General features: G+C 45.8%; 1 protein-coding gene across 6 annotated transcripts in view; it reads left to right on the top strand.

Annotated features, from left to right (window-relative positions):
* Positions 1 to 13,263, top strand: part of LOC130295701 (uncharacterized) — a 34,226-nt gene extending 20,963 nt beyond the window's left edge. Inside the window, exons 1-4 of one of the 6 annotated variants that reach the window (XM_056546731.1) lie at positions 5,235 to 8,667; positions 8,754 to 8,821; positions 9,739 to 9,861; positions 12,428 to 13,263. In XM_056546731.1, coding sequence (XP_056402706.1) covers positions 8,599 to 8,667; positions 8,754 to 8,821; positions 9,739 to 9,861; positions 12,428 to 12,593 — 426 coding nt within the window. In that variant the 5' untranslated portion in view covers positions 5,235 to 8,598 and the 3' untranslated portion in view covers positions 12,594 to 13,263. Of the gene's footprint in view, positions 1 to 5,234; positions 8,822 to 9,738; positions 10,034 to 12,427 lie in introns of those variants that run through there. The other 5 variants (XM_056546730.1, XM_056546728.1, XM_056546727.1 and 2 more) reach the window with 5 other exon arrangements.
* The last annotated feature ends 11,087 nt before the right edge of the window (positions 13,264 to 24,350 follow it).

Below are 24,350 nucleotides of genomic sequence, written 5' to 3' on the forward strand. Positions count from 1 at the left end.
ATCTCCCGCTTCTATTGGTGGCCGACTCTGGAGACGGATGTTGGGGACTTTGTGCGAGCCTGCACTATCTGTGCCCGGGATAAGACTCCTCGCCAGAAGCCCGCTGGTTTTCTTCATCCTCTGCCTGTCCCCGAACAGCCTTGGTCTCTGATTGGTATGGATTTTATTACTGATTTACCTCCTTCCCGTGGCAACACCGTTATTTGGGTGGTCGTTGATCGATTCTCCAAAATGGCACATTTCATCCCTCTTCCTGGTCTTCCTTCTGCGCCTCAGTTGGCTAAACAATTTTTTGTACACATTTTTCGTCTTCACGGGTTGCCTACGCAGATTGTCTCGGATAGAGGGGTCCAATTCGTGTCTAAATTCTGGAGAGCTCTCTGTAAACAACTCAAGATTAAATTAAATTTTTCCTCTGCATATCATCCCCAGTCCAATGGACAAGTAGAAAGAATTAACCAGATCCTGGGTGATTATTTGCGACATTTTGTTTCCTCCCGCCAGGATGACTGGGCAGATCTCCTTCCATGGGCCGAATTCTCGTATAACTTCAGGGTCTCTGAATCTTCCTCCAAATCCCCATTTTTCGTGGTGTACGGCCGTCACCCTCTTCCCCCCCTCCCTACCCCCTTGCCCTCTGGTCTGCCCGCTGTGGATGAAATTTCTCGTGACCTTTCCATTATATGGAGAGAGACCCAAAATTCTCTCTTACAGACTTCTTCACGCATGAAGAGATTCGCGGATAAGAAAAGAAGAGCTCCCCCCGTTTTTTCCCCTGGAGACAAGGTATGGCTCTCCGCTAAATATGTCCGCTTCCGTGTCCCTAGCTACAAGTTGGGACCACGCTATCTTGGTCCTTTCAAAATTTTGTGTCAAATTAATCCTGTCTCTTATAAACTTCTTCTTCCTCCTTCTCTTCGTATCCCTAATGCCTTTCACGTCTCTCTTCTCAAACCACTCATCCTCAACCGTTTTTCTCCCAAATCTGTTCCTCCCACTCCTGTTTCCGGCTCCTCGGACGTCTTCTCGGTCAAGGAGATTTTGGCTGCCAAAAAGGTCAGAGGGAAAAATTTTTTTTTAGTAGACTGGGAGGGTTGTGGTCCTGAAGAGAGATCCTGGGAACCTGAGGACAACATCCTTGACAAAAGTCTGCTCCTCAGGTTCTCAGGCTCCAAGAAGAGGGGGAGACCCAAGGGGGGGGGTACTGTTACGCCGAGCGCTCCGGGTTCCCGCTCCTCCCCGGAGCGCTCGCTTCTCCCCCTCCGCTGCAGCGCTCCGGTCACGTCCTCTGACCCGGGGCGCTGCGATCCTGCTGCCAGCCGGGATGCGATTCGCGATGCGGGTAGCGCCCGCTCGCGATGCGCACCCCGGCTCCCCTACCTGACTCGCTCCCCGTCTGTTCTGTCCCGGCGCGCGCGGCCCCGCTCCCTAGGGCGCGCGCGCGCCGGGTCTCTGCGATTTAAAGGGCCACTGCGCCGCTGATTGGCGCAGTGGTTCCAATTAGGGTTATCACCTGTGCACTTCCCTATATTACCTCACTTCCCTTGCACTCCCTTGCCGGATCTTGTTGCCTTAGTGCCAGTGAAAGCGTTCCTTGTGTGTCCCTTGCCAGTGTTTCCAGACCTTCTGCCGTTGCCCCTGACTACGATCCTTGCTGCCTGCCCCGACCTTCTGCTACGTCCGACCTTGCTTCTGCCTACTCCCTTGTACCGCGCCTATCTTCAGCAGCCAGAGAGGTGAGCCGTTGCTAGTGGATACGACCTGGTCACTACCGCCGCAGCAAGACCATCCCGCTTTGCGGCGGGCTCTGGTGAATACCAGTAGTGGCTTAGAACCGGTCCACTAGCACGGTCCACGCCAATCCCTCTCTGGCACAGAGGGTCCACTACCTGCCAGCCGGCATCGTGACACACACTACTCATTATCCCTGTTGCTGACTTCATACTATCCCATACTTGTAGCAATAAATCTTTAGCTACGTTCTCCTCTTCTACACCCTTCTTCAAACTCCCACTCTCCAACCACTCCCATATGGACCCAGATTTCTTACACCCCCTTTTCAAATAATCCAACAGTGTTTGTTGCTCTTGAATAACCAATGTTAGTTGGGATGCTATGAAATATTGCTGAAAATTAGGGAGACCCAGCCCTCCTTCCTCTAAGGGATGGTACAAATATTGACTCTTGATCCTGACTCTTTTTTCACCCCATATAAGATTGTTTAATATACTTTCCAATTTTTTAAACCAAATATTTTTTATCCATATGGGAGAAGCTCTCAAATAATGTGTTATCATGGGGAGTAATACCATTCTCAGCAGTCCTATTCTATCTGCCATTCCCAATCTCATTTTCCTCCATGTATTTACCTTTCCCCTTACCTTCCCCAACAGAGGTCCAAATTTAATCTCTCAAAATCCAAGACAGCGCTAGAGATCTTAACACCCAGATATTCCAAACTATCATTAAGTCTTAGTAGTTTTACAGGGCCAATAGGGACCTCAATTTCTTCATCCAAAGGCATGAGACCGGACTTCTGCCAATTAATTTTCATTCCTGAGAAATATCCAAATTTTTCCACTAACCTAATCACTTCCTGTACTTTCTCTACCAGATTCCTAACAAACAAAAGCACATCATCGGCATATAATAACATTCTTTCTCTATCCCCTTGTACCCCAAACCCTTGAAAGACTTCTGTGTTCCTAACTATAGCTGCTAGTGGCTCTATAAAGAGTGCAAATAATAAAGGTGATAACGGACATGCCTGTCTTGAACCTCTTTTTTTTTTAAACGTATTCGTAAATTTCCCATTAATACTAATTTTTGCTATAGGAGCTGAATAAACCATTTTTATAGCTTTTAAGAATAAAGTGCCCAAACTAAATCTTTCCACCACCCCAAAGAGGAAACCCCACTCCACCCTGTCGAACGCTTTGTTGGCGTCCAACGACAGGATGGAGCGGGGATCCCCTCCGCGTGTTTGAATGTTAAGGAATGTCCTGTGTATATTGGAAAACATATTCCTACCTACCATAAAACCCCTTTGTTCTTGCCCTATCATCTCACCCAAAACCTTTTTTAATCTTCCTGCCCATAATTTTGCAAAAATTTTGTAATCCGTATTCAATAGTGATATAGGACGGTAATTCTCCATCTTTTCCCTGTTGCCCCCCTTCTTGGGGATCAATATTATCACTGCTTCAGACATTGAAGGGGTCATAGCCCCTCTTTCCAAGGATTCATTAATAATCTCCATCAAGCAGGGCAACAGAGACCCATGAAATCTTTTATAAAAATCAAATGAGAACCCATCAGACCCTGGGGCGGAATTCCCCGCACATGTTCTCAATACTTCTTGGACTTCCCCCAGGCTAATCCCCTCATTCATTTTCCTCTTCCCCTCCTCATTTAAACTTGGCAGAACTAAATTTTGTAAGAATGTTTTAATCTCCGATTCTGATTTTACCCCTTCAGATTCATATAATGTTTGATAATACTCCATCGCTATCTTCCTTATCTCCTCTTGATCTGTTACTATTAATCCCTGCTTATTTTCTAAATTAGTAATTTCCGTATTTTCCCTTTGATTTTTTATTATACCAGAGAGCCACTTATTGGATTTCCCCCCTTCCGCATAGCGTTTTTGTCCCCAGAAAAAAATACTATGTTGTGCCTTCTCAAGCATTAACTCTTTATATTCTTTTTGCGCTTGTTCCAGTTTTCCCCAGTTCTCATCTCTTGCATCAGTTGCATAAACTTCCTCCAATTTTTTAATCTGATCTACCAAGTTATCTTCTTTCTTCCTTACTTTCCTCCTAAACTGGGTTATATTTCGGGACAAAATCCCTCTCAAATATGCTTTCATAGCATCCCAAACCATAAATATATCGGCCGAACCTTTGTTTGTAGCCCAAAACCATTTAATCTCCTCCTCTATACCCTTTGTCACGTCTTCCACCTCAAACCAATGCGGATTAATATTTCTATTCATATTCTGGGGGGGGACCCGATCTTCACCACCGAAACTACAGACCACCATGGAGTGATCAGACAAGCCCTTGGGCTCATAAACAATTTTTCTAATACCCCTTGCTCCACTATCATTGGCCAGAATCAAATCGATACGTGATGCAGTTTTATGGCTCAAATTAAAACAGGAAAAATTTTCTCGCAAAGGATTCAGGTTTCTCCATACATCTCTCCATCCTACTTCTTTACAAAAATCTGCCAGGACATTCCTCCCCTCCCTCATTACTCCTCCTCTCCGGTCCCTTTTGTTATCTATTACTGAGTTAAAATCCCCCATAATATATAAATCTTTGTAATTTTTATCACTTAAAAAATTCACCAGATTAACCAATACCTCTGTTTTGAAAGGGGGAGGAATATAAACAAAAGCAAGAATAACTTGTACCATATTCCACTCTACGTGGAGAAAAACAAATCTCCCTCTATCATCACAGCGAGCATTTTTAACCTGCATATTCATTTTACCGTGAATCAACACCGAGACCCCCGATGAGTAGTTTGTTCCAAACGAGTGGAATTCCTGAACAGCCCATTTCTTTTTCATTAGATGGACAGATATTCTTTTGTTAAATGTGTTTCTAATAAACATACCACTGCAGGTAGATAATTTTTTAACCCTATCCATAATAGCTACTCTTTTCTTCCTCTCCTTAATACCTTTAATATTCCATACTAACATTTTACCTCCTTGGCTACCCTGGGTCCCCATACTCTTTTACTCCATCATCTCTACTTCTAACCGATTTCCAGGCTGTAAAATTCCTCCACATAAGGTAATCAGCTTATATAACCAGTCCTCGGACTACCGATCATGTTCACATATACTCTTAACAACATTATCCATATAGAGGAGGGGTAGCTGGAGGATTATAAGGGGTATAGAGGTATAGGGAGGGGGGGAAGTCACTTTATAGTTCCAAAACTGTGATAGCTCCGACACACCTCTGCCCCCCCTCCACCACTTTCAGTACAGTAGCTCATCCAGATTTCTTGATCTCACATGCTTATCCTATCATCTGTAACCAGGGTGAGGAAGTATACCCCACCAGACTCTCATAGACTGCCATTGCCAGCCTGCATTTCAGAAAAGCTTTCCTACAACGGACTTCAGTTAAAAGAAATAGATTCAAGCTCACCACGCTGATCCTGGCCTCTGTTACCCGAGCTGATTGCAGGGCTCCCGGAGCGGCCAGCGTGTTCCGTCGCACGCCGAGCCCGCTCACGTGGTCCCCCCAGCTGCTTTGCACCACTCGTGCTTGCGCTCCGTCTCCTTCCTCTTCTTCCTGCCGGATCTCTTTTCTGCTGACTGTGCGCCTCTCAGCCCGTTCACCTCCACCACTACTGTCCACTGTAGCGAGGCCGCCACACCCCCTTCCACACCGGACACCTCCATCTCCATACCACAGCGGGGAGCAGATACGTCCGTCAGGTGGTTTCCTTTTTTCTCTCTTTCCTCTTTTTCTTTCTTTTTTCGCCCTAATCAGGGACGTTCGTCCCAGGGTCAGCATCATGCCTCCTGGGGGGGGGGGGAGAGGAGGGAGAGAGCCCTGGAGCGGGCGGAGCTGACGAGATCACATCCTCTCGTCACGTGACCCTTGTCCCAGAATAAACAAGGACTTGATTAGTTAATTACGGAATGCATTCGTTATTAGTTGACGAAATCGAAACTAAGGAATAATTTTCTCTATTTATTTGATTGGTCACTTTACAGAGTTTGTTATCACATGACATTAGTCAGCCAATCGGGGTGTCCTTCTACATCCTGTGTTTTTCACAGACATTGAGGAACTTTTCTTTATTCCTGTGAAAGTTTTACTGGTGTTAACAGTGACTCACAGTGCTTGTAGAGATGGACAGCTCCCCTGAGGAAGACTTCCCCAGTGACACAGAGACAGCTAGAGGACAAGATGTTACCAAGAAGCCAAAGGTAACAGCTGCCATTTTTTACAAGAGGACATCAGCAAGGCCTGCTGCCAAGTCATCCAGTGGCCAAACTTCTAGGCAACCAATCAGAGACATCTGCCATTTGGAGACGGAGACTCTAGCAGAAAATGAGACAGCCATTACTGATGCTGAGGTGGCCCTAAATGTCCATCAAGAAGGCTCTGACACAGAAATAGACAACATCATGCATGTCAGTCCAGCCCTTGCAGATATGAACATTGGCATTGTAGAAGAGGAGGTACCATGGTCCAGTATTGCACCAGATAAACCTTTTTCGCCACTACTATTCGTACATGACATTGATGATGACTATCAAGAATCTCAATCACCACCATCCTCCTCTGGCTCCATAGTTGTGGATACACCCTCCCATGCAAAGACTGCCACTGTCACCAGTACAAGGACTTTAGCTACTGCTTCCAAGAGCACTCCCCTTCCAGAAAAACCTTCCCCATCAGCAAAACCCAGTGTCAGTGGTAACCGCAAATCTAAGGTATGGGAGCATTTTATAACAGTTGGGGATGGTCGCTTGGCCAAATGTAAGCTATGTGGCAAGGAAGTAAGTTGTGGCAAAGTCTTGGGGCATCTCACCAATGCAGGAATGGATAACCATCTGAGGACACACCACAAGGCAGTGTTGATGATAGAAGAAAGTGGTTTGGCAGCTCCACCAAGTAAAAGAAAGGGAAGTAGTAGTGCTAGTTCCAGTGCTACTATGAGTTCAGCCTCAGATAACCTGGAAAAGGGGCAAGGGGCTGAAGCTGTTGTTCATCCCAGTAAAGGAAACCAGTCCACCATAGAACAGTTTACTGGTTTTCATCCCAGGGGGATTTCCCGCCAACAGTCCCGCAAGATTACCCGCCTTATAGGTGAGCATTTAACATGGTGGAAGGGGAACCTTTTAAACGCCTTCTAAAGGCACTTGCACCCCAATATATTGTACCATCACGTACCACATTCAGCAGAAGTATAGTACCTGCTTTGTATAAATCGTGTGTGGATCTGCTAAAAGAGGAGCTGGGAAAAGCTGCTGGACAGTCTGTACATCTAACCACTGACCTGTGGAGTGCTCCCAGTGGCCAGCATGCTTTCCTATCATTGACCGCACACTGGTGGCAGCCCATTGTCACTGAACTTGCCCAAACCAAATCAGGCCCAAGAAGCACAGGGGCTGGTGTTGAGAATACAAATCAGGGCCACCGCTCATTCCTCCTCCATGCAGAGGTATTGGATGAGCAGCACAGCTCACAAAACATAACCAGAGCACTTTAAAAAATGGTGGAAGAATGGCTTGGGGAACATGGAGATACACATCCGAAGATGGGTTTCGTGGTGACTGACGGTGCAGCCAACATGATAAAGGCATTGCGTGATGGCAACTTTGTATGTGTGCGATGCTCTGCACATGTCCTCCATCTTGTGGTGAAGGCCGGTTTGGAAGACACCTCAGAGAGCAACACAAAGCTCACAGGAGTTCTGGATTCATGTAGAAAAATTGCAGGGCATTTTCACCGGAGTGTTAAAGACAGCCACTTACTCAGACGGGAGCAGAGTAAGGCAGGTGTTCCTCAACACAGACTGAAATAGGATGTTAGCACCCGGTGGAATTCCACACTAGAAATGCTGGAAAGAATCCTAGAGCAGCAGAAACCCATGAAAATTATATTGGAATCACCAGAGCATTTGGCAGGGAGGAGTGGACCTTAGTTGCTCAGGTGGTGGCTGTACTTAGCCCCTTTCGTGCGGTCACGGAAAACTTAAGCCAGGAGAAGGCAAGTTTGGCGCAAGTCATCCCTCTCTTTACTCATCTGTTAACCAAAATGGATGCCTTTCTGAATAACAGAGAGAAGTGGACTGGAGGCTATATAGTTGGTGATGTTGCCACACTGGTAAGGAGACTCCAGGTCCTACTACAGTGTAGGATTAAAGAGCTGACAGACACTTGCCCTGATCTAATGCTAGCCACCATGTGTGACCCCCGGATTAAGGGCAAAATGGCTCTCCAAGCAAATGCCCTAACAAGCTGGAGGGACAAATTAATCATCAAGGTGTGTGACAGACAGAGACTATTAGATGTGGGACAAGAGAGGCATGATGAGGAGCAAGAAGCAGAGGAAGATGAGCCTGCAGAAATCTCAGCAACCATCAGCAACACTGCTACAACCTCCTCAAGAGCTGCAGACTTTTGGGCAGAGACATTGCAAAGCCTGTTTGGACAAACCTGACAACCCTCTCGGATACCAAGAGACAAGGTGGCAGACATGGTCAAAATTTATGTGTCTGAACCAAATATATTTCCCACTGCCGATGCCATGAAATATTGGGACGAAAAGAGGGCTATTTGGCCTGCTCTAAGCATGGTGGCCCAGGAGCTCCTATCCTGCCCCCCAACCTCTGTGCAAAGTGAGCAGGTATTTTCTGTCACCGGGAACATTCTATGCCCACAGCGTTCTCAACTGTCCCCTCAGCTCATGGAGCAGATGACTTTTTTAAAAGTCAATTTGCCAAAGTTAGGGTACCCAGCCCTAAACTTTGAAACAAGTTAAAAAGTTGAAGTTACTTCTTCAGTTAAAGTTGAGCACTGCAGTTACCGTTGAGTTCAAGTTTCGTTAACAAGTTGGAATGTTTTCCCGTTACTACCAGTTGTTTAAAAGTGAAGCAAGTGACAAGCTTAACAGTCCCTTCAAACAGGTGAGTGGTCTGTCAATCATCCCCTTCCCTCCTAATATCCCATTATTAATTTTAGTTTAATTTATACCTTTCCATCTTTCTTTCAGGATTTAGGAATCCTATTGCTGGACCTTGAAGTGGGTGAAAAAATGGAGTTTCTTTCAGCAAATCACTGGTGAGTAACTTAAAATTCCATCAATTTTTTTTTATAACAGTTGTGCTTTACAGTGCCTCTGCCACTAGAGGGACCCCTAGTAAATGAATGGAGCAAATATTCCAGAGGCATGATGGTCTATTCACACGTACATTATTTTTTGCAGATATTGAAATCTGCAGCATAATATGCAGTGCATCAAATCTGCGCAGAATAATGTACGTGCCAATAGAAAATATAAGTCAGTGTATTATTTTTTTATTTATTTCTCTCCAGTCTGTCCACAGGGCTCTCTCTGCTGACACCTCTGTACATGTCAACCAGGAACTGTCCAGATTAGAATAACATTTTCATAGCAAAGTTCCTGCTGCTCTAGACAGTTCCTAATACAGACAAAGGTGTCAGCAGAGAGCACTGTGGACAAGGGGGCAGATTTATCAAAACCTGCCAAGAGGAAAAGTTGCCCATAGCAACCAGTCAGATCAGTTCTTTCATTTAGCACAGGCCTTGTTAAAAAATTAAAGAAGCGAGCTGATTGGTTGCTATGGGCAACTTCTCCTCTGGACAGGTTTTGATAAATCTCCCCCAAGATGTGGACAACACAAAAAAAAAAAAAAAAAGTGGAAATAAAAATAATGTAATGTTAGTAATAATTTAGACACCACACAGGATAAAGAAAAAAATGTTTGTTTTTTCTTGAATGGCCAAGGCCTTCAATGCTGCTGTAGTAATAATAACATATCTTAAACAGAACAACAACTGAAACATATCAACAAGGCGAAATAATTTAGTCCCGTATATTTCAGTTTTTTTGGGGGGTATTGCTGCTGCTGCTTATGGGGCATAACGTCCACCCTCAAATCATGCATCGCCTGCATCTGTTGTTGGCTATGGTGGGACAACATGGCCTGAAATTCTCCCATTTGTTTGGCCAACAGGGCTTGGAACTCTTGTTTTTGTGATCGGTGGAGTTCAACCATGGTGCGATTCATCCGGCGCAATTCGCGCGACATGTTCCTGTTCTCCTTGGCCAGCCTTTGGATTTCTTTAGCAAGCTGCAGGCAAGTATTCCTTGGGACAGAGCCAGGAGCTAGGGTTGGGGAGAGTGGTTGGTGTTGTTCACCTGGGGACACCTCCTCCTCCTCATCTATCTCAGCCGGTGCTGAGGACAGGACAGGTGATTGGGGCAAGTTTTGATGGCGGACCATCCTCCCTGCAGATGGACCTGGTTGATCTGAAAAAAAAAAAATAATAATAATAATAATTAATTAGTAATGTTTTGACTGAAACAGTAAGAAAGTTTACATTACAGTGTGTCTCATTACTTTGATTAGCTGCCATCATACATTGTTAAAGCTTAAATAAATAAATAAACTACAATATGGTGAAAAAATGATGAGTTTATTTCATCATAGGTAAAGAAGAAGATACTGAAATATTATATTGTTAACCTCTGAGGAAATAAACTCATCACTATTTCAGCATTTTGGAGTGTTGTGGGTCTGGAGATGCTGCATTCTCTTGATTGTTCGATATCTATTTATGTATGCATGTGTGTACACACACACACAAATATATATATATGTGTGTGTGTATAAACTGTATATGTATGTATCTATAGATATATATACATATATATATATATATATATATATATATATATGAATATTTTATTTATATCTATCTACCTGGCCTACAGGTGCATGCTACTAGGCTAGATATACAGCAACAGAAGAATGCAGCAGAACACTGCCAGCACAAGGATATAGGTGAAACATGAATATGCAGTTAAAACATGGAGAGCTATACAGCTATGGTGTAATAGATGCAAATGTGAAACTATGAAATAGTGAGGCACTTAGCTCGCAAATTTGTCTCCGCCGGCGGTAAAATAGCTTGGACTGTCCCACCGCGATAAGGTGGCCTCCTTGGGACGGACCCTACACTGTGAATATGCCTCTGTGTGAACAGTTCAGTAAGCATGGCAGGGTCTGGAACATCCAAGACACCTTATATACACACCTGATAGAGGTGGGTGGGGTGCAAGGCCAACATGGAGGTAGCCACTCCCCCGTATGTGCAATACAGACAAAGAATAAGTCAGCCAGCACTTTAGTTGATACCAAACTATTATATCGACCTTGCCTACAGGTGCACGCTACTAGGCTAGATATACAGCAACAGAAGAATGCAGCAGCACACTGCCAGCACAAGGATATAGGTGAAACATGAATATGCAGTTAAAACATGGAGAGCTATACAGCTATGGTGTAGGCCAGGTCCATATAATAGTTTGGTATCAACTAAAGTGCTGGCTGACTTATTCTTTGTCTGTGTGTATATATATATATATATATATATATATATATATATATATATATATATACATATACACATATATATACCAATATATACACACATATATATACCGTATTTATCGGCGTATAACACGCACTTTTTAGGCTAAAATTTTTAGCCTAAAGTCTGTGTGCGTGTTATACGCCGATACACCCCCAGGAAAGGCAGGGGGAGAGAGGCCGTCGCTGCCCGCTTCTCTCCCCCTGCCTTTCCTGGGGTCTAGAGCGCTGCTGTCGGCCCTTTTCACCCCCTGGTTATCGGCGCCGCTGCCCGTTCTGTCCCCCTGACTATCGGTGCCGGCGCCGATAGCCAGGGAGAGAGAAGCAGCGCCGACAGCCAGGGGGAGAGAAGGGGCAGCGGTACCCATTGCCGGTGCCGCTGCCCCGTTGCCTCCCCCCATCCCCGGTGGCATAATTACCTGAGTCGGGTCCGCGCTGCTCCAGGCCTCCGTCGTGCGTCCCCGGCGTCGTTGCTATGCGCTGAACGGCGCGGCGCATGACGTCAGAGCGCCGCGCCGTGCATAGCAATGACGCTGGGGACGCACGACGGAGGCCTGGAGCAGCGCGGACCCGACTCAGGTAATTATGCCACCGGGGATGGGGGGAGGCAACGGGGCAGCGGCGCCGGCAATGGGTGCCGCTGCCCCTTCTCTCCCCCTGGCTGTCGGCGCCGCTTCTCTCTCCCTGGCTATCGGCGCCGGCACCGATAGTCAGGGGGACAGAACGGGCAGCGGCGCCGATAACCAGGGGGTGAAAAGGGCCGACAGCAGCGCTCTAGACCCCAGGAAAGGCAGGGGGAGAGAAGCGGGCAGCGACGGCCTCTCTCCCCCTGCCTTTCCTGGGGGTATATCGGGGAATACACGCGCACACACGCACCGTCATTTTACCATGGATATTTGGGTAAAAAACGTTTTTTACCCAAATATCCTTGGTAAAATGAGGGTGCGTGTTATAGGCCGGTGCGTGGCATACCCCGATAAATACGATATATATATATATATATATATATATATATATATATATATATATACACATATATGTATATATATATATATATATAGAAAACGAACGGCAACCGCACTCCCATATGTTGCAAAAAAAGTGGTCTTTATTCACACAAACGTGAAAATGGCGACGTTTCGGCTAGCTCACGTAGCCATATATATATGTGGGTGTGTGTATGTTTGGGATTAGTATGATTGTTTTATATTTTTTGAACAAGTAATTATTAATAATAATAATTTATTTTTATTTTTTTACTCACTGCCAGCACTCTCGGATTCAGGCGACATATGAGGACCACCAAGGCCTGTCTCACTCCGACCCTCTGGCAGGAGATGGTTCCGGAACTCCTGCTCCCACTTCCTGAATTCCTTGTTTTTTTTTTATTTTACGCAGGACGGTTGCTTTACAGTCATAATACCTGCATGAGATAAAGTTTATTAAAGAGTTTATCATACATTTAAAATCAATAAAAAGTTTTGTTGACAAATGTTACAACTGTTTGATTTTACTTATATGCACAATTGCATATAAGCAACAGATATAGCCAGTGTTACCAAAATGTCTGGTATGTTAACCCCTTAAGGACTAGGGGTTTTTCCATTTTTGCATTTTCGTTTTTTGCTCCTTGCCTTTAAAAAATCACAACTCTTTCAATTTTGCACCTAAAAATCCATATGATGGCTTTTTGTGCCACCAATTCTACTTTGTAATGACGTCAGTCATTTTGCCCAAAAATCTACGGTGAAACGGGGAAAAAAATCATTGTGAGACAAAAATGAAAAAAAAACGCCATTTTGTAACTTTTGGGGGCTTTCGTTTCTACGTAGTAAATTTTTCGGTAAAAATGACACCTGATATTTATTCTGTAGGTCCATATGGTTAAAAGATACCCCACTTATATAGGTTTGATTTTGTCGTACTTCTGGAAAAAATCCTAACTTCATACAGGAAAATTAATACATTTAAAATTGTCATATTCTGACCCCTATAACTTTTTTATTTTTCCGTGTATGGGGCGATATGAGGGCTCTTTTATTGCGCCGTGATCTGAAGTTTTTAACGGTACCATTTTTGCATTGATAGGACTTATTGGACTTTGGAATTTTTTTGCGCGCAAAAATTTACAATATATTTTTATAATTTGGACATTTCCGCACGCGGCGATACCATATATGTTTATTTATATTTACACTGTGGTTTTTTTTATGGGAAAAGGGGGGTGATTCAAACTTTTAATAGGGAAGGGGTTAAATGATATTAATTCACTTTTTTTTCACTTTTTTTTGTAGTGTTATAGCTCCCATAGAGACCTATAACACTGTACACACTGATCTCTTATAATGATCATTGTTATCCCATAGGGACCTATAACACTGTACACACTGATCTCTTATACTGATCATTGTTATCCCATAGGGACCTATAACACTGCACACACTGATCATTGTTATCCCATAGGGACCTATAACACTGCACACACTGATCTTTATCATTGATCACTGGTTTCTCATAAGAAACCAGTGATCGATGATTCTGCCGCTTGACTGCTCATGCCTGGATCTCAGGCATTGAGCAGTCATTCGGTGATCGGACAGAGAGGAGGCAGGTAGGGATCCTCCTGCTGTCCTGTAAGCTGTTTGGGATGCCGCGATTTCGCCGCGGCTATCCCGAACAGCCCACTGAGCTAACCGGCATGGTTTCAGTTTCACTTTAGACGCGGCATTCAACTTTGAATGCCGCGTCTAAAGGGTTAATAGCGTGCGGCACAGCGATCAATGTCGCGCGCTATTAGCCACGGGTCCCGGCCGTTGTTAGACCCGCCGTGGCCCCGCGTTATAGATCGGGAGCGGACACATGACGTTCCAGTACGTCATGTGTCCTTAAGGGGTTAAAGGGGTATTCCATTATTTTCAATAATACACTTAATTATACTGTCTGTACCTCTGTGTGGTTTTAATTTTTCCATCTGTGATTAATTACTTATTTAGTAGAATATACATCATTACAAGTGCCACACACAGTGTAATAATATATAAATTCCCCATAGACTACTCTTACATTAAAGGGGTACTCTAGTGAAAGGCAGTAAGGAAAAATATTAACTAAACTCTCCAGGGCATGGTTATACAAACTAATATGTTTTCTCTCTATGGTATACTACCCCTTTAACCCATAAAGGACAGTAGGACACAGTCCATGTGATCATATATGAAATTTAAATTGCCTAACTGCTGCAGATGTCATGATCTGTATTGAATGATCATGGCATCTGGTACCCAGAATGAATGCCCAATTGCAGCAACGGGTTAAACCCTCAGTGAAGGACGGGTTTAACCCCTTGCTGCAACTGGACATTAATTCTGCATTTGAAGCTCCTGAGATATGATGCACGCTCACCACTCAGTAGGTGGGTACTTTCTGCCTGGTACTTTTCTGTTTAGTTTCTGTTTAATTTCCTTGCACCAGTTGATTTTAAATAAAAAAGGTTTTCACCAGAGTACCCCTTTAACTCCTCTGCTGCATGCTTGAGATCCTGGATGGAGCAACAGAGCATAGATAACACTGATCAATATGCTATGCTACCTAAGTTATCACCCTTTTCACATTAGGTGGAATTAAATATAATTATATATATGTAATAAATCCAGCTGTTGAAAAACTACAACTCCCAGCATGCCAACGGCTGTCTCCGGGCATGCTGGGACATCTGGAGGCACCCTGGTTGGGAAACACACACACATATTTATTATTTATATATATATATATATATATATATATATATATACACATATAACATTTACATATAGTACTCACCTTTTGCGGATACATTCGACTGATCGGTCCTTTGCTCCAACATGGACCACAGCGTCTCTGACCCGCTTCCAGGCCGCAAATTTCTCCTCACTACCCACGGTGGTGGTGAACAGTGTGGCTTTATGTCTGGTGACAGCCGCCACCAGAGCTCGATTTTCATCTGTGGTGAACCTGGGGCCACGATTCTTTTTGGCAACAGGTGCCGACTCCTCCCCTCCACTTTCCGAACTTGGTGATGGGGACACTGACCACCCAAGTCCGTGTTGTCTACTAGTGGTGCCACTGGCAGTGCCACTGCTAATGCCGCCCTGATAAAGGCGCCTCCTTCTCCTCTCTCCTCTTCCACCAACATTCACACTGACACCTGCACTCTCACTCACTCTCATACTCTCACCTTCCTCTCTCCCAGCCACACTTTCATGCTCTCCTCCAGACATTTTTATTCACTCAGTATCACAGTATCACAGCTCACAACAACCAACACAATACTGCAGGTGGAAGTGGAAGTTGCTGGAACGAATTCGATTTTTTTTGTAATTTCAATAAACTTTATTGACAAAATTGCGGATGTATTCATTATGCAATAACGAATGTATCCGAATAACGAATGTAGCCGAATAACGCATGTAGCAGAATAACGAATGTATCCGAATAACGAATGTATCCGAATAACGAATGTATAACGACTGCAGCCAACTAACGAATGTATCCGAATAACAAAAGCACCCGATAACAAAAGAGATGACGAATATATCAGAATACCGAACAAATGATAATGAATCCTATAATGAAAGTCCATTATAACGAATGCCTATGAAAACTAATGTTTCTGTTGACGAATGAATCCGATAACAAATGCGTTCGAAAATTTTGACCGCCATTTTAGATAATAACGAATCTGTCCGAAAATGTCATCCGAAAATGGCTGCCGAACCGAAAACATATGAATATAGGTGTAAAAAGAAACGAAAAGAAACGAAAATTTTTGATGTGCACATGTCTATCATGTAATCTTCATACTACTTAGCTGACACACTGTAACAAACCTCCTCCACATGTTATTGACTTACTACTGGGGTGACACACTGTAACAAACCTCCTCATAATGTAATCTTCTTACTACTGGGGTGACACACTGTAGCAAACCTCCTCCTCATGGTATTAACTTACTACTGGGGTGACACACTGTAACAAACCTCCTCATCATGTAATCTCCTTTCTATCGGGGTGACAATCTGTAATAAACCTCCTCCTCTTGGATTCTCCTAACTGTTGGGGTGACAAACTGTAACAAACCTTCTCCCCATGAAATATCCTTACTACTATGGTGACACACTGTAAAAAAAAACTCCTCCTCATGTAATCTCCCTTACCACTGGGGTTACACACTGTAGCAAACCTCCTCCTCATGGTATTAACTTACTACTGGGGTGACACACTGTAACAAACCTCCTCATCATGTAATCTCCTTTCTATCGGGGTGACAATCTGTAATAAACCTCCTCCTCTTGGATTCTCCTAACTGTTGGGGTGACAAACTGTAACAAACCTCCTCATTAGTTCTCCTAACTACTGGGGTGACACACTGTAACAAACCTCCTCATCATCTAATCTCCCTACTACTGGGGTGACACACTGTAACAAACCTCATCCTCATGTTATTAACTTACTACTGTGGTGACACACTGTAACAAACCACATCCTCATGTAATCTGCTTTCTACTGGGGTGAAACACTGTAATAAAACCCATCCTCATATTATTAACTTACAACTGGGGTGACACACTGTAACAAACCCCCTACCTATGTAATCTTCTTACTACTGGGGTGACACACTGTAACAAACCTCCTCATCATGTAATCTCCTCACTACTGGGGTGACACACTGTAACAAACCCCCTCGCATGTAATCTCGCTACGACTGGGGTGACACACTGTAACAAACCTTCTCTTCATGTAATCTCCTTACTACTGGGGTGACACACGGCAACAAACCTTCTCCTCATGTAATCTCCTTACTAATGGGGTGACACACTGTAAAAAACCTCATCCTTATGTAATCTTCTTACTACTGGGCTGACACACTGTGACAAACCCCCTCCACATGTTATTGACTTACTACTGGGGTGACACACTGCAACAAACCTCCTCCCCATGTAATCTTCTTACTACTCGGGTGACACACTGTAACAAACCTCCTCCACATGTTATTAACTTACTACTGGGGTGACACACTGTAACAAACCTTTTCCTCATGTAATCTCCTTTCTACTGGGGTGACACACTGTAACAAACCTCCTCATGTTATTAACTTATTACTGGGGTGACGCGCTGTAACAAACCTCCTCATCATGTAATCTCCTTACTACTGGGTTTACACACTGTAACAAACCTCCTACTCATGTCATCTCCTTACTACTGGGGGTGACACACTGCAACAAAACTTCTCCCCATGTAATCTCATTTCTTCTGGGGTGACCCACTGTAACAAACCCCATCTTCATGTTATTAACTTAATACTGGGGTGACACACAGTAACAAACTTGCTCACCATGTAATCTCCTTACTACTGGGGTGACACGCTGTAACAAACCTCCCCCTCATTTTTTCTTCTAACTACTGGGGTGACACACTCTAACAAACCTCATCCTCATGTAATCTCCCTTACTACTGGGGTGACACACTGTAACAAACCTCCTCCTCATATAATCTCCTTATTACTGGGGTGACACACTGTAACAAACCCCCTCCTTATGTAATTCCCTTACTCCTGGGGTGACACACTGTAACACACCTCTTCCTCATGTAATCTCCTTACTACTGGGGTGACACACTGTAACAAACCCCCTCCTTATGTAATCTCCTTACTACTGGGGTGACACACTTTAACAAACCCCATCCTCATGTTATTAATTTACTGCTGGGGTGACACACAGTAACAAACTTCCTCCTCATGTAATCTTCTTACTATTGGGGTGACACACTGTAAAAAACCTCCAGCTCATGAAATCTTCTTGCTACTGGGGTGACACACTGTAAAAAACCTCCCCCCCCATGTAATCTCCTTACTACTGGGGTGACACACTGTAATTCACCTTCTCCTGATGTAATCTCCTTTCTACTGGGGTGACACACTGTAACAAACCTCCTCATCATGTAATCTCCTTTCTACTGGGGTGACTCACTGTAGCAAACCTCCTCCTCATGTAATCTAATTACTACTGGGGTGACACACCATAACAAACCACATCCTCATGTAATCTCCTTATTACTGGGATGACACACTGTAACAAACCTTCTCCTCATATAATCTCCTTTCTACTGGGGTGACACACTGTAACAAACTTCTCATGTAATCTCCTTGGTACTGGGATGACACACTGTAACAAACCGCATCCTCATGTAATCTGGTTTCTACTGGGGGAAACACTGTAACAAACCTCATCCTCATGTAAGCTCCTTATGACTAGGATGACACACTGTAATAAAACCCATCCTCATATTATTAACTTACAACTGGGGTGACACACTGTAACAAACCCCCTACCCATGTAATCTTCTTACTACTGGGGTGACACACTGTAACAAACCTCCTGATCATGTCATCTCCTCACTACTGGGGTGACACACTGTAACAACCCCCCTCCCCATGTAATCTCCTTACGACTGGGGTGACACACTGTAACAAACCTTCTCCTCATGTAATCTCCTTACTACTGGGGTGACACACTGTAACAAACCTCCCCCTCATTTTTTCTCCTAACTACTAGGGTGACACACTCTAACAAACCTCATCCTCATGTAATCTCCCTTACTACTAGGGTGACACACTGTAACAAACCTCCTCCTCATATAATCTCCTTATTACTGGGGTGACACACTGTAACAAACCCCATCCTCATATTATTAACTTACTACTGGGATGACACACTGCAACAAACCCCCTCCTCATGTAACTCCCTTACTCCTGGGGTGACACACTGTAACACACCTCTTCCTCATGTAATCTCCTTACTACTGGGTGACACACTGTAACAAACCTCCTCATAATGCAATCTCCTTACTACTGGAGTGACACACTGTAACAAACCTCCTCCTCGTGTAATCTCCTTACTACTGGGGTGACACACTGTAACAAACCTTCTCCTTATTTAATCTCCTTACTACTGGGGTGACACACTGTAACAAACCTCCTACTCATGTAATCTACTTACTACTGGGATGACACACTGTAAAAAACCTCCTGCCCATGTATCCTTTTTACTACTGGTGTGACTCACTGTAACAAACCTCCTCCTCATATAATCTCCTTACTACTGCGGTGACACACTGTAACAAACCTCCTCCTCGTGTAATCTCCTTACTACTGGGGTGACACACTGTAACAAATCTCCTCCTCATGTAATCTCCTTACTACTGGGGTGACTCACTGTAACAAACCTCCTCCTCAAGTAATCTCCTTACTACTGGAGTGAAACACTGTAACAAACCCCCTCTTCATGTAATCTCCTTACTACTGGGGTGACACACTTTAACAAACCCCATCCTCATGTTATTAATTTACTGCTGGGGTGACACACAGTAACAAACCTCCTCCTCATGTAATCTTCTTACTACTGGGGAGACACACTGTAAAAAAATAAATAAACCCTTCTCATGTAATCTTCTTACTACTGGGGTGACACACTGTAACAAACCTCCAGCTCATGAAATCTTCTTGCTACTGGGGTGACACACTGTAAAAAACCTCCCCCCATGTATTATCCTTACTACTGAGGTGACACACTGTAACAAAGCTCCTCCTTGTGTTATTAACTTTCTACTGGGGTGACACACTGTAAGAAACATTCTCATCATGTAATCTCATTACTACTGGTGTGACACACTGTAACAAGCCTCCTCATCATGTAATCTCCTTTCTACTGGGGTGACACACTGTAACAAACTTCCTCCTCATGTAGTCTCCTTACTACTGGGGTGACACACCATAACAAACCCCATCCTCATGTAATCTCCTTACTACTGGGATGACACACTGTAACAAACATTCTCCTCATATAATCTCCTTTCTACTGGGGTGACACACTGTAACAAACCTCCTCATGTTATTAACTTACTACTGGGGTGACACACTGTAACAAAACTTCTCCTCATAAAATCTCCTTTCTACTGGGCTAACTCACTGTAACAAACCCTTTCCTGATGTAATCTCCTTACTACTGGGGTGGCACACTGTAACAAACCTTCTCCTTATTTAATCTCCTTACTACTGGGGTGACACACTGTAACAAACCTCCTACTCATGTAATCTACTTACTACTGGGATGACACACTGTAAAAAACCTCCTGCCCATGTATCCGTTTTACTACTGGTGTGACTCACTGTAACAAACCTCCTCCTCATGTCATCTCCTTACTACTGGGGTAACACACTATAACAAACCTCCTGCTCATGTAATCTCCTTACTACTAGGGTGACCCACTGTAACCAACCTCCTCCACATGTAATTGTATTACTACTGGGGTGACACACTGTAACAAACCTCCTCCATATGTTATTAATTTTTTACTGGGGTGACACACTGTAACAAAACTCCTCATGTAATCTCCTTTCTACTGGGGTGACCCACTGTAACAAACCCCATCTTCATGTTATTAACTTACTACTTGGGTGACACACTGTATCAAACCTTCACCCCATGTAATCTCCTTACTACTGGGGTGACACACTGTAACAAACCTCCTCCTCATTTTTTCTCCTAACTACTGGGGTGACACACTCTAACAAGCCTCATCCTCATGTAATCTCCCATACTACTGGGGTGACACACTGTAACAAACCCCAACCTCATATTATTAACTTACTACTGGGGTGACACACTGTAACAACCCCCATCCTCATATAATCTTCTTACTACTGGGGTGACACACTGTAACAAAACCCATCCACTATTATTAACTTACTACTGGGGTGACACACTGTAACCAACTGCCTCCTCATGTAATCTCTTTACTACTGAGGTGACACACTGTAACAAACCTCCCCCTCATTTAATCCCCTTACTACTGCGGTGACACACTGTAGCAAACCTTCTCCTCATGTAATGTCCTTACTACTGGGGCGACACACTGTAACAAACCTCCTCCTCATGTATACATCTTACTACTGGGGTGAAACAATGTAACAAACCTCCTGCCCATGTTATTAACTTACTACTGGAGTAACGCACTGTAACAAACCCCCTCCTCCTCTAATCTACTTTATTCTGGGGTCACACACTGTAACAAACCTCCTCCTCCTCATGTAATCTCATAACTACTGGGGTGACACACTGTTACAAACCTCCTCATCATGTAATCTCCTTACTACTGGGGTGACACAATGTAACAAATCTCCTCATCATGTAATCCCCGAAATTAAAAATGTCAAATTTCTAGTTGTAGGCCAGGGGGAGGTGTGGGTCCATGTGCCCAGGAAGGTCAACCTTACCTGGGCAAGTCCTCCTGAAGGGTCCCCTGACTGACTTCCATACCTGACAATAATTGAAAAACTGAGAACCGGTATGAGATCGGATATGAAAGCTGAATCCAGGTCACAGTTCCACGAGCTGGGCATGTCCGAGTGGTACGCGTTCATAAAACTGTATCGCAGCATCACGAGTAAGTACCTTAGAACGGCCGCCTGCCTCAGAATAATAGGAGAGCAAGCCGTCCGGCTGTTTTCTCAGGGTACGCCAGGGCCGAGCGCTGGCTTCCCTGGGGTCGAACCTCTAGTTTCTCCCTTGGTATTTTCCAAGGGGATCGGGATGGTTCACGTACCCGAACGGGGGCAGGGCAGTCCCTGGGTGAATCCTCTGCAAGGGTCCCCTGAAAGGCTTCCATGCCTGTAGACTTTTGACATGCAGAGAACCAGAGACTCTATAAGGGCGGGAGGCATGAGTCCCTCTACACAGGCAGGGCATGCCGTCCTTGGGCACAGGATCGGTGATGCGGACCCCCCGGTGGCGGGGAGCAGAAGCGTCGGGCGAGTTGGCAAACATTGGCGGGCAGTCCACCAAGGCACCCCGGCCCTCCGGAGGTGAAAAGAAAAATTACAAAGTCCAGGTTGTTGGCCAGGGGGAGATGCGAGTCCAAATGCCCAGGTGGGTCAACAGAACACAGGCAAGGCCTCTGGAAGGGTCTTCCATGCTTGTAGACTTTTGACATGCAGAGAACCAGAGAGGCTATAAGGGCGGGAGGCGCGGGTCCCTGTACCCAGGCAGGGCGCGCCGTCCTTGGGCACAGGATCGGTGACTCGGACCCCACGGCGGCGGGGAGCAGAAGCGTTAGGCTAGTAAGAATACATCGGCGGGCGGTCTGCCGAGGAAGTTCGTCCCCAGGGGAGCCTGCACTCAGCCACTCTCTCAGGGTACGCCAGGGAGGAGTGCAGGCTTCCCTGGGGACGAACCTTCCTGTTTCTCCCTTGGTATTTTCCAGAGGGATTGGGCTGGTTCACTTACCCTACCCGGGGCTGGGCTGTCTCAGGGGTGAAGCCTCCGAAAGGGTCCCCTGACAGGATTCCATGCCTGTAGACTTTTGACACGCAGAGAATCAGAGAGGCTATGAGGGCGGGAGGCGCGGGTCCCTGTACCCAGACAGGGCGTGCCGTCTTTGGGCACATTATCGGTGACGCGGACATCCCAGCAGCGGGGAGCAGAAGAGTCGGGCGAGTCAACAAACATCGGCGGGCGGTCCGATGAGATGCCCCAGCCCTACGGAGGCAAAATTAAATATTTCAAAGTCCAGGTTGTCGGCCAGGGCGAGGTGAGGGTCCCTGTGCCCAAGAGGGTCAACCGAACACATGCAATGCCTCTGGAAGGGTCTTCCATGCCTGTAGACTTTTCACAAGCAAAGAACTAGAGAGGATATAAGGGCGGGAGGCGCGGGTGACACGGACCCCCCGGCGACGGGGAGCAGAAGCGCCGGGCGAGTAAGAATACATCGGAGGGCAGTCCGCCAAGGAGGTTCGCCCCCCCCCCCAAGGGAGTCCGCACTCTGCCGCTCTCTCAGTGTACGCCAGGGCCGAGCGCGGGCTCCCCTGGGGACGAACCTTCTGGTTTCTCCCTTGGTATTTTCCAGGGGGATTGGGCTGGTCCCCAGGTGAAGCCTCCGGAACGATTCCCTGACAGGCTTCCATGCCTGTAGACCTTTTACACGCAGAGAACCAGAGAGGCTATAAGGGCGGGAGGTGCGGGTCCCTGTACCCAGGCAGGGCGCGCCGTCCTTGGGCACAGGACCGGTGACGCGAGCACCCCGCAGTGGGGAGCAGAAGCGTTGGGCGAGTCAACAAACATCGGCGTGCGGTCCGCTGAGGCGCCTCGGCCCTCCAGAGGCGATATGAAAAATTACAAAGTCCAGGTTGTCGGCCAGGGGGAGATGCGAGTCCCTATGCCAAGGATGGTCAACCGAACATGGCAAGGCCTCTGGAAGGATCTTCCATACCTGTAGACTTTTAATATGCAGAGAACAAGAGAGGCTATAAGGGCGGGAGGTGCGGGTCCCTGTACCCAGGCAGGGCGCTCCGTCCTTGGGCACAGGAACGGTGACGCGGACATCCCAGCAGCGGAGAGCAGAAGCCTCGGGTGAGTCAAAAAACATTGGCATGCGTTCCGCTGAAGCGCCTCGGCCCTCCAGAGGTGAAATGAAAGATTACAAACTCCAGGTTGTCGGCCAGTGGGAGATGCGAGTCCCTATGCCCAGGATGGTCAACCGAACATGGCAAGGTCTATGGAAGGATCTACCATGCCTGTAGACTTTTGACACGCAGAGAACAAGAGAGGCTATAAGGGCGGGAGGCGGAGGTCCCTGTACCCAGACAGGGCGCGCCGTCCTTTGGCATAGGATCGGTGATGCGGACCCCCAGCGTCGGGGAGCAGAAGCGTCGGCCGAGTCGGCAAACATCGGCGGGCGGTCCGCCGAGGAGGTTCATCCCTAGGAGAGCCCGTACTCGGCCTCTCTCTCAGGGTATGCCAGGGCAGAGTGCATTCTCCCCTGGGGACGAACCTTCAGGTTTCTCCCTTGGTATTTTCCAGGGGGAATGGACTGGTTCACGTTCCCGACCCTGGGCTGGGCGGTCCCCGGGCAAAGCCTCCGGAACGGTCCCTGACAGGCTTCCATGCCTCCGGAATGGTCCCTGTATATATAAGAGAAAAGAAAAAAGAGGTGCACTCCTAGTGTGGATTGTTTGTATTGGTAAGCCCCCAAGGAAAAAATGTATGAGCTTACCAGAGATAGTTGTGCTGAGGGCACAACAGCTATACGTGCATGTAGTATAGCTTGGTAGACGTGATGTCAGCAGCTCCGGGGTCCTCTCTGGGTGATATGGTCATTCAGTG

This window comes from Hyla sarda, chromosome 11 (assembly GCF_029499605.1).
Source record: "Hyla sarda isolate aHylSar1 chromosome 11, aHylSar1.hap1, whole genome shotgun sequence".
Taxonomy (NCBI): Eukaryota; Metazoa; Chordata; class Amphibia; order Anura; family Hylidae; genus Hyla; species Hyla sarda.